Source organism: Coregonus lavaretus (genome assembly GCF_964263955.1).
Source record: "Coregonus lavaretus genome assembly, chromosome: 2".
In the NCBI taxonomy this organism is placed as follows: Eukaryota; Metazoa; Chordata; class Actinopteri; order Salmoniformes; family Salmonidae; genus Coregonus; species Coregonus lavaretus.
Window position 1 is genome coordinate 54,357,091 of NC_139989.1, and position 11,592 is coordinate 54,368,682.

Below are 11,592 nucleotides of genomic sequence, written 5' to 3' on the forward strand. Positions count from 1 at the left end.
GAAATCAGCCAAGACCTAAGAAAAAAAATTGTAGACCTCCACAAGTTTGGTTCATCCTTGGGAGCAATTTCAAAACGCCTGAAGGTACCACGTTCATCTGTACAAACAATAGTACACAAGTATAAACACCATGGGACCACACAGCCGTCATACAGCTCAGGAAGGAGACTCATTCTGTCTCCTAAAGATGAATGACTTTGGTGCGAAAAGTGCAAATCAATCCCAGAACAACAGCAAAGGACCTTGTGTAGATGCTGGAGGAAACCGGTACAAAAGTATCTATATCCACAGTAAAATGAGTCCTATATCGACATAACCTGAAAGGCCGCTCAGCAAGGAAGAAGCCACTGCTCCAAAACCACCATAAAAAAGCCAGACTACGGTTTGCAACTGCACATGGGGACAAAGATCGTACTTTTTGGAGAAATGTCCTCTGGTCTGATGAAACAAAAATAGAACTGTTTGGCCATAATGACCATCGTTATGTTTGGAGGAGAAAGGGGGTTGCTTGCAAGCTGAAGAACACCATCCCAACCGTGAAGCACGAGGGTGGCAGCATCATGCTGTGGGGGTGCTTTGCTGCAGGAGGGACTGGTGCACTTCACAAAACAGATGGCATCATGAGGAAGGACAATTATGTGGATATATTGAAGCAACATCTCAAGACATCAGTCAGGAAGTTAAAGCTTGGTCGCAAATGGGTCTTCCAAATGGACAATGACCCCAAGCATACTTCCAAAGTTGTGGCAAAATGGCTTAAGGACAACAAAGTCAAGGTATTGGAGTGGCCATCACAAAGCCCTGACCTCAATCCTAAAGAGAATTTGTGGGCAGAACTGAAAAAGCATGTGCGAGCAAGGAGGCCTACAAACCTGACTCGTTACACCAGCTCTGTCAGGAGGAATGGGCCAAAATTCACCCAACTTATTGTGGGAAGCTTGTGGAAGGCTACCAGAAATGTTTGACCCAAGTTAAACAATTTAAAGGCAATGCTACCAAATACTAATTGAGTGTATGTAAACTTCTGACCCACTGGGAATGTGATGAAAGAAATAAAAGCTGAAATAAATCATTCTCTCTATTATTATTCTGACATTTCACATTCTTAAAATAAAGTGGTGATCCTAACTGACTTAAGACAGGGAATTTTTACCAGGATTAAATGTCAGGAATTGTGGAAAAACTGAGTTTAAATGTATTTGGCTAAGGTGTTGTGTAAACTTTCGACTTCAACTGTACACTACCAATCAAAGGTTTGGACACACCTACTCATTCAAGGGATTTTCTTAATTTTTTACTATTTTTTACATTGTAGAATAATAGTGAAGACATCAATACTATGAAATAACACATGGAATCATGTAGTAAACAAACAAGTGTTAAACAAATCAAAATATATTTTATATTTGAGATTCTTCAAATAGCCACCCTTTGCCTTGATGACAGCTTTGCACACTCTTGGCATTCTCTCAACCAGCTTCACCGGTAATGCTTTTCCAACTGTCTTGAAAGAGTTCCCACATATGCTGAGCACTTGTTGGCTGCTTTTCCTTCACTCTGCGGTCCGACTCATCCCAAACCATCTCAATTGGGTTGTTTGGGGGATTGTGGAGGCCAGGTCGTCTGATGCAGCACTCCCTCACTCTCCTTCTTGGTCAAATAGCCCTTACACAGCCTGGAGGTGTGTTGGGTCATTGTCCTGTTGAAAAACAAATGATAGTCCCACTAAGCCCAAACCAGATGGAATGGCGTATCGCTGTAGAATGCTGTGGTAGCCATGCTGGTTACGCGTGCCTTGAATAATAAATAAATCACAGACAATGTTACCAGCAAAGCACCCCCACACCATAACACCTCCTCCTCCATGCTTTACGGTGGGAACTACACATGCGGAGATCATCCGTTCACCCACACCGCGTCTCACAAGACACGGCGGTTGGAACCAAAAATCTCCAATTTGGACTCCAGACCAAAGGACAAATTTCCACCGGTCTAATGTCCATTGCTCGTGTTTCTTGGCCCAAGCAGGTCTCTTCTTCTTATTGGTGTCATTTTAGTAGTGGTTTCTTTGCAGCAATTTGACCATGAAGGCCTGATTCACACAGTCCCCTCTGAATAGTTGGTGTTGAGATGTGTCTGTTACTTGAACTGTGAAGCATTTATTTGGGCTGCAATTTCTGAGGCTGGTAACTCTAATGAACTTATCCTCTGCATTACCGGTGAAGCTGGTTGAGAGAATGCCAAGAGTGTGCAAAGCCATCATCAAGGCAAAGGGTGGCTATTTGAAGAATCTCAAATATCAAATATATTTTGATTTGTGTAACACTTTTTTGGTTACTACATGATTCCATATGTGTTATTTCATAGTTTTGATGTCTTCACTATTATTCTACAATGTAGAAAATAGTACAAATAAAGAAAAACCCTGGAATGAGTAGGTGTGTCCAAAATTTTGACGGGTACTGTCCATGATAAAAAACAGACGTGTATATAACCACTTTCACCATCTTGTTGACCCTTACTCCTTTTCCCTGTCCCAGGTACATGGCCTATGAGAGCCTGCGTGTGGAGCGTTCCTGGCCAGCAAGGGAGCAGTCCTGTCAGGACACAAACCCAGAGGAGGAGAACTCTGCGCTCCAGCGCTCCATCCAGACCCTGCAGGCTGTTCTGGCCTCTGAGCGGGGGAAGCGGGAGGCAGCGGAACAGGAGACTGAGCTGACGGCCAGGGAGAACGGGGTTCTGGAGCAGCGGCTGGCCCTGCTGGAGGGCTGCCGGGCCAGGCAAAGGGAGCTGGAGGCAGAGGTGGAGGAGCTCCGGCAGCTGTGGCAGGCCGACTACGCCAACAGGTACGATCATGACACTATTTCTATTCATACTTGGTACATGTTGTTTGTATGTGTATAATAAAGTCAATACCCTACTCCACTAGTGTCAGGAGACCTGACCGGCTACTGCTGCCCGACACAGTCTTCTTCGCCCCAGAGGAGAAGCCCAGTCTGGTCCAAAGTGAGGAGGAGGAGAAGGAGGTGGGGGAGCAGGGAAGGCGCAGCCTGCAGAGGTGTAACAGCGAAAGTGTTCTGAGGGGGACACTAGCAGACGACATCCAGCGGGGGCACGAGCGTACATGTATCAGACGAGCGGAGGCGGTGAAGCAGAGAGGAATCTCCCTGCTCAATGAGGTGGATGCCCAGTATAGTGCACTGCAGGTAAAGGATTTCATTAAAGTTTTTGTTATTAACAGTTTATCATTATTGCATAATAAACACAAAGACAAACAGAGGGTGAAACTATTTCCATTTGTCCACGATGTGCCCTATGAATAAGAATGACAAACAAAAGGTCTAGGAGGTGAAGCAATTAAATTGTTATGCAGTAATTTATGAGTTTGTTATACAGTGTGGAAAGTTGCAAATGAGTGACTGAACGTTTGCCTCCTGCAGGTCAAATACGAGGAGCTTCTGCGGCGCTGCCAGCTGGGGGCAGATGGGCTCAGTCACAAGGCTGTGCAGACACCCCACAGTTCCCACGGCACTGTCAGTTACCCCCGACGGCGCCTCTCAAGCTCGGCCATCTCCATCGGGCTCCCAGCTGTCCCCGAAGACAACGGGCCGCAGCCCGAGTACAAGGCCCTCTTCCAGGAGATCTTCACCTGCATCCAGAAGACCAAAGAGGACCTAAGTGAGAACAAGTGGCCGAGTCAGGGTCATTGACTCTGTGGACAGTGATGGCAGTATTGGTTCTTTCTGCACCTTTGAATGGGGTTTGCACTCTTTTTTTTGTTTTGTCATGATATTGAGTTTGACAAAAGACTGCTCAAGAGGATATTGCTATAGGAGAGGGCCTAACATAGCAGAAATCCCAAAGGGTGCTGTCTGTGTGTGTGTGTGTGTGCGCGCACTGTAACACCTGTACCTTTTACACAACATGTACCCTGTTGTCTCCTTCAATCCTGTCAACACTATCACCTTGAGACGCTCCAATGGTTTCATCAATAAGCACTTTTTTTTAAATCTACCGTACATCCCTTTGACTATTTTCCATCCTTATCTAAAAGTTTGTGTTTGGCGCAAACATTTCCAGTTCAGATGTTGATAAATGGGTTGTTATATGGATCGTTTGAGTCCTGATGCTATCACCTTAACATCCGACTGCTCTTATGCCACATTTAGCTTAATTAGATGGCACCCCCTCTTCGCTTGAAGTCAATGGGTGCAATAATATTAACAACCAGGGTTTTTCTATTATTTTGTTTTCTACTAAATTCAAGCAATCATAGCAATTAGAATGGTATGTGTATGTACCATAGATTTGGTCTTGCAGCTTAATGAGTAGGCCTATGCTGCAATAGGTAGATGGGCTCAGAAAGTGTTTGTTTGTATGCTGATACCACGTACAGAACCACCATTGTACAGATCTTGAACTTGCTTAGACTATCTAGCAGTCTGTGTTCAATCCGATCCGTTTAGTGTTAAGTCTGTCACAATTATTTTATTTTATTTTTGGGGGGGTGGGGGGAGCCATACATTTTGCGCATACTGTACATATTGCCAGTTTATAGATTTAACTACATTTGTGTACCTTATCATGCCAACGAAAAAGTACTGGACTAGATGGAGTACTTTATAGACTCAATAAGTACTTTATAGATACACTATATATCAAAAGTATGTGGATACCCCTTCAAATTAGTGGATTTGGCTATTTCAGCCACACCCGTTGCTGACAGGTGTATAAAATCGAGCACACAGCTATGCGATCTCCATAGACAAACATTGGCAGTAGAATGGCCTTACTGAAGAGCTCAGTGAATTTCAACGTGGCACCGTCATAGGATGCCACCTTTCCAACAAGTCAGTTCGTCAAATTTCTGCCCTGCTAGAGCTGCCCCGGTCAACTGTAAGTGCTGTTATTCTGAAGTGGAAACGTCTAGGAGCAGCAACGGTTCATCCGCGAAGTGGTAGGCCACACAAGCTCACAGAACGGAACTGCTGAAGCAAGTAAAAATAGTCTATCCTTGCCACACTCACTACCGAGTTCCAAACTGCCTCTGGAAGCAACGTCCGCACAATAACTGTTCGTCGGGAGCGTCATTTTTTTTTTTAGTCATTTAGCAGACGCTCTTATCCAGAGCGACTTACAGGAGGAATTAGGGTTAAGTGCCTTGCTTAAGGGTACATCCACAGATTTTTCACCTAGTCGGCTCGGGGATTAGAACCAGCGACCTTTCGGTTACTGGCACAACGCTCTTACCCACTAAGCTACCTGCCGCCCCAAATAATAACCCATGTAATGGGTTTCCATGACCGAGCGTAAGATCACCATGCGCAATGCCAAGCGTCGGCTGTAGTTGTGTAAAGCTCGCCGCCATTGGACTCTGGCTCAGTGGAAATGCGTTCTCTGGAGTGATGAATCACGCTTCACCATCTGGCAGTCCGACAGACTCATCTGGGTTTGGCGGATGCCAGGAGAACGGTCCCTGCCCCAATGCATAGTGCCAACTGTAAAGTTTGGAGGAGGAGGAATAATGGTCTGGGGCTGTTTTTCATGGTTCGGGCTAGGCCCCTTAATTCCAGTGAAGGGAAATCTTAACACTACAGCATACAATTACATTCTAGACGATTCTGTGTTTCCAACTTTGTGACAACAGTTTGGGGAAGGCCCTTTCCTGTTTCAGCATGACAATGCTCCCGTGCACAAAGCAAGGTCCATTCAGAAATGGTTTGTCGAGATCAGTCTGGAAGAATTTGACTGGCCTGCACAGAGCCCTGACCTCAACCCCATCGACACCTTTGGGATGAATTGGAAATCCGACTACGAGCCAGGCCCAACATCAGTGCCCGGCCCCACTAATGCTCTTGTGGCTGAATGGAAGCAAGTCCCCGCAGCAATGTTCCAACATCTAGTGGAAAGCCTTCCCAGAAGAGTGGAGGCTGTTATAGCAGCAAAGTGGGGAGCAACTCCATATGAATGCCCATGATTCGGAATGAGATGTTCGATGAGCATGTGTCCACATACCTTTGGCCATGTAGTGTATTTGTGGAGGTTAGGCCTATAGTAGTCAACATTGATAGATTGGCTTATAATCAGGAGATAGATTGGCCTGTAATACCAGAGAACCATAAGTGGACACTGGAAAAGGCCCATTCTGTTCTCTCTGTTTCTATGTTTGTTTGTGTGATGTGTGTCCCTATATCTAGGCCTATAGCTACCTATGCCAACAGGACAAGCTTTGCACTTTCCACTGGGGGGGACGATGAGATGGTATTTATTTTCCTATGCTAATATTTGTCATTTGTCACTGTGTTACAGATCTATAATGTGATTGTTGTTGTAGCTAATGCTGATTCAGAGGAGTACAGTGGCTTTGAGTTTGACTGACACTGAGGTTTAAAGTATGTTAAGGTGCTTCTTAATTGAATATGTGAAACGTACGTTTTGTAAGCGGAAGTGTTAACAAACAAAAAAGATATGATTAAGGTTGCGGCGAGTCGGTCAAACAGACACTGAGACACTTCAGATAACCAAGAACAAGAGTTCAGATCAATACATCGGTGTCTTTTCCATCCGAAGTCCAATGCTTCTCAGCGCCTGTGGTTTGGCAGATGGGTTTACTGTTTCTTACTTGTGATGGACTGTAAAATGAGTAGAAACACAAAGCCTGTCAATATCGGCTTCCTTTTTGATGCTATCAAAATACTTGGCTACTTGGCGTCTCAGGGCAGACCTAGGAATATAAATAAATTATATTTTGACAAGGAGATACATAAAAGCAGCAGGACTGCAGCCTTCAAGGACTGGAGTTGTGTGTATTAGATGAATATACAATCTGGATTAGATGATCAGTAGCCAAATGGTCAGCTGAGGAATGACCTGTTATAGCCTACTTCTTTGATTCAGGAGCTTATTCAGAACAGTGGAAGCTATCTTATATGTTCTAACTGATTCCCTGGTCTATGTTCTATGTTGTGTAGATTTCCATCAGCTCCATGACTGTTCTATTTCAATAAGCCCCGTAACAGTCTCTGGGCTCAAAATGCAGCTGTACATCCACAGTGGTGAACTTCAAGCTGCCCTTTCTTCCTCTACTACCAGGGTCCATTATGACGTTACTCATCCTGGACCTAGACTCAAACTTGATGTCCATTTTGTGTTTTACATCAAATCAGAACTTGAAATTATATTATTTTTCTGAACTATTTATTAATGCTATACTTGATATAATGAAAATGAGAAATATTACAAATGGCAATCATTTCATAGTAATATACAACTGTAATTAATATATAGATGCTGCCAATAGTAAGATGGGTTATAGATCACCAGCACCCATCTCAACTGTTAACAGCTGAAGGTGATTGGAACGGCATTACAAGTGTTCTTCATGATGACTAAAACATGCTTTTGCTTACAGTGAACCATTAAAAAAAGAATTGTGCAAGAGATGATATGAGTCTTTCCTGAGTCCCATACAAGAGCCTCATGGAGAACATGCCCAGGCAAACGTGAGTTATATGTTGGCTAGATAAAGTAGGCTTCATACCATTGTGTCCCTGCATAGTTTCTTGGAGGACTGTCTCAGCCTGCCCTCCTTCCCTGTTTTAATCTCTGTAGTATCAAATACGGCATGTTAATCTCTCTCAATATTCATGTGAACTGACAAACTATAGTGAAAAAGTGGTGAGAGAATCCATCCCAAAGTGTAGAAAGTAGACAACAGTCATACACGTAGACCTAATTTTAAAATGTCCTCTTAAAGGAAATATTCGCCCATTTTGAATGTTATGTTTTCATGTGTATCTGAGCTATTCGCTGTTCAATCAGGCAGAAACACAGCCGGTATGACAACTTTTGCATCATACAGTATATTACATATTCTACTTTACATAATGTATTATAAAACAAATTATTATTTTTGATCATCGAGGGGCAAATCTGAACGAGCAGCTCAGTCACCAAATGTACTCAGTGATCGCCTCTCGAGCCAATAATAGGGCTTTGTCTTCCAGACCGCTAATAGCTTTTACATAACGGCTAGTTTCCTGCACTACTCCCAACAACCCCCAAATCCACTAACCCTCCACAAAAGGGGATTACATGCTAAACTCTGCCATAAAGAGACTGTCTTACAAAGGCTCTGGAAGCTGCACTCTGGACTCTGTGGAAACTGAGAGAACTTAGTGTTGGCTTTCAAATCAACCTGCAATTGAGACCTACGTTTGGTTGGGAGACCGTATGCTATAGATTTCTGATAAAAGATTGTAATGGAAAAGCGACACATTTTGGGGACAGTTACAACACATTCAGTACTGGAACATGTTCCGGGATTCTTCAGACAGCATTGAGGAGTACACCACATCAGTCACTGGCTTCATCAATAAGTGCATCGATGATGTCGTCCCCACAGTGACCGTACGTACATACCCCAACCAGAAGCCATGGATTACAGGAAACATCCGCACTGAGCTAAAGGGTAGAGCTGCCGCTTTCAAGGAACGGGACTCTAACCCGGACGCTTATAAGAAACTGCTATGCCCTCCGACAAACCATCAAACAGGCAAAGAGTCAATACAGGGCTAAGATTGAATCATACTACACTGGCTCTGACGCTCGTCGGATGTGGCAGGGCTTGAAAACTATTACAGACTACAAAGGGAAGCACAGCCGCGAGCTGCCCAGTGACACAAGCCTACCAGATGAGCTAAACCACTTCTATGCTCGCTTCGAGGCAAGCAACACTGAAGCATGCATGAGAGCACCAGCTGTTCCGGATGACTATGTGATCACGCTCTCCGTAGCCGATGTGAGTAAGACTTTTAAGCAGGTCAACATTCACAAGGCCGCAGGGCCAGACGGATTACCAGGACGTGTACTCCGGGCATGTGCTGACCAACTGGCAAGTGTCTTCACTGACATTTTCAACATGTCCCTGACTGAGTCTGTAATACCAACATGTTTCAAGCAGACCACCATAGTCCCCGTGCCCAAGGACTCTAAGATAACCTGCCTAAATGTCTACCGACCCGTAGCACTGACGTCTGTAGCCATGAAGTGCTTTGAAAGGCTGGTCATGGCTCACATCAACAGCATTATCCCAGAAACCCTAGACCCACTCCAATTTGCATACCGCCCCAACAGATCCACAGATGATGCAATCTCTATTGCACTCCACACTGCCCTTTCCCACCTGGACAAGAGGAACACCTACGTGAGAATGCTATTCATTGACTACAGCTCAGCATTCAACACCATAGTGCCCTCAAAGCTCATCACTAAGCTAAGGATCCTGGGACTAAACACCTCCCTCTGCAACTGGATCCTGGACTTCCTGACGGGCCGCCCCCAGGTGGTAAGGGTAGGTAACAACACATCTGCCACACTGATCCTCAACACGGGGGCCCCTCAGGGGTGCGTGCTCAGTCCCCTCCTGTACTCTCTGTTCACCCATGACTGCATGGCCAGGCACGACTCCAACACCATCATTAAGTTTGCCGACGACACAACAGTGGTAGGCCTGATCACCGACAACGATGAGACAGCCTATAGGGAGGAGGTCAGAGGCCTGGCCGTGTGGTGCCAGGATAACAACCTCTCCCTCAACGTGACCAAGACAAAGGAGATGATTGTGGACTACAGGGAAAAAAAGAGGACTGAGCACGCCCCCATTCTCATCGACGGGGCTGTAGTGGAACAGGTTGAGAGGTTCAAGTTCCTTGGTGTCCACATCACCAACGAACTATCATGGTCCAAACACACCAAGACAGTCGTGAAGAGGGCACGACAAAGCCTATTCCCCCTCAGGAGACTGAAAAGATTTGGCATGGGTCCAAAGATCCTCAAAAAATTCTACAGCTGCACCATCGAGAGCATCCTGACTGGTTGCATCACCGCCTGGCATGGCAACTGCTTGGCCTCCGACCACAAGGCACTACAGAGGGTAGTGCGTATGGCCCAGTACATCACTGGGGCCAAGGTTCCTGCCATCCAGGACCTCTATACCAGGCGGTGTCAGAGGAAGGCCCTCAAAATTGTCAAAGACTCCAGCCACCCTAGTCATAGACTATTCTCCCTGCTACCGCACGGCAAGCGGTACCGGAGTGCCAAGTCTAGGTTCAAAAGTCTTCTCAACAGCTTCTACCCCCAAGCCATAAGACTCCTGAACAGCTAATCATGGCTACCCGGACTATTTGCACTGCCCCCACCACCCCATCCTTTTTACACTGCTGCTACTCTGTTAATTATTTATGCATAGTCACTTTAACTCTACCCACATGTACATATTACTTCAACTATCTCAACTAGCCGGTGCCCCCGCACATTGACTCTGCACCGGTACCCCCCTGTATATATAGCCTCCCTACTGTTATTTTATTTTACTTCTGCTCTTTTCTTCTCAACACTTTTTTTGTTGTTGTTTTATTTTTAATAAAATAAATGCACTGTTGGTTAAGGGCTGTAAGTAAGCATTTCACTGTAATGTCTGCACCTGTTGTATTCGGCGCATGTGACCAATAAGATTTGATTTGATTCTCTGTAGTCCTGTAACAACTTCAATGCACATTTTCCTGCAACACAAACGAAGAAGAGACTGAAATGTAGGCTAGGCTATAGCCTATCAATGGCACTCCTATACACAGTACCAGTCGAATGTTTGACACACCTACTCATTCCAGGGTTTTTCTTTATTTTTACTATTTTCTAAATTGTAGAATACTAGTGAAGACATCAAAAATATGAAATAACAGATATGGAATCAGTACAAGTCAAAAGTTTGGACACACCTACTCATTCAAGGGTTCACACTGTCCATTATTTCATTTGATCAGGGCAGGGCAGCACATAAAAACTGCATTTAGTCCAATAAAAATACATGATATTATTAGGGTGATAAATAAAAGGTAGTTGCTCCATGACACAAGAGTACACCCTACTGGAACAAAATGCTTACAGCACCTGGTATTCCCAGGCGGTCTCCCATTCAAGTACTAACCAGGCCCGAACCTGCTTAGCTTCCGAGATCGGGCGTATTCAGGCTGGTATGGCCGTAAGCGAGGGAACAACTATTGGTACACTATATAAAGTAAATGTGTCACTCACGCTGAACGGGACACAGATAAATATCCACTCTGTGACACACACTGAAGAAGCTCAAACCTTGCAACCGAAATTCAACAATATTCAAAAATGTATTGAACTTAGTAGGAAATCAACTAAATCTATTCAACTTGTTAGAAAACGCATTCATTTGCCTAAGTGAATCATAAGACATGAACAAAATGCATCAGGGATTCGTATTTCCATACAACTTTCTGAAACGGCACAGGAATGCCCCTGTCTGTGTGCATGTGTGCGGTGCGCGCGTATGTCTACACTTTGTGTAGCCGTTAGCGATGATGCTAATGATAACCTTCTTCTGGTAGGGAAGGAATGGCTTTCCCCAAAACCTTCTCAAGTAAATGTTAACTTCAAAGCAGCCTATGCCTGCCTGGCAAAATTATACAGTGATAATATACATCAATCCAGTGGCCATTTGTCTGGCAAACTCTGCAATCACATGAGCGCTACAGCAACACCGCTTAACCAAACAAAAGTCTC

General features: G+C 44.7%; 1 protein-coding gene across 1 annotated transcript in view; it reads left to right on the forward strand.

The window, feature by feature from the left end:
* Positions 1-7,440, forward strand: part of LOC311102580 (cerebellar degeneration-related protein 2-like) — a 15,915-nt gene extending 8,475 nt beyond the window's left edge. Inside the window, exons 5-7 of the mRNA XM_084143955.1 lie at positions 2,541-2,846; positions 2,930-3,206; positions 3,441-7,440. Of these exons, the coding sequence (XP_084000081.1) occupies positions 2,541-2,846; positions 2,930-3,206; positions 3,441-3,710 (853 nt within the window). The 3' untranslated portion in view covers positions 3,711-7,440. The remainder of the gene's footprint in view (positions 1-2,540; positions 2,847-2,929; positions 3,207-3,440) is intronic.
* Positions 7,441-11,592: the final 4,152 nt, after the last annotated feature.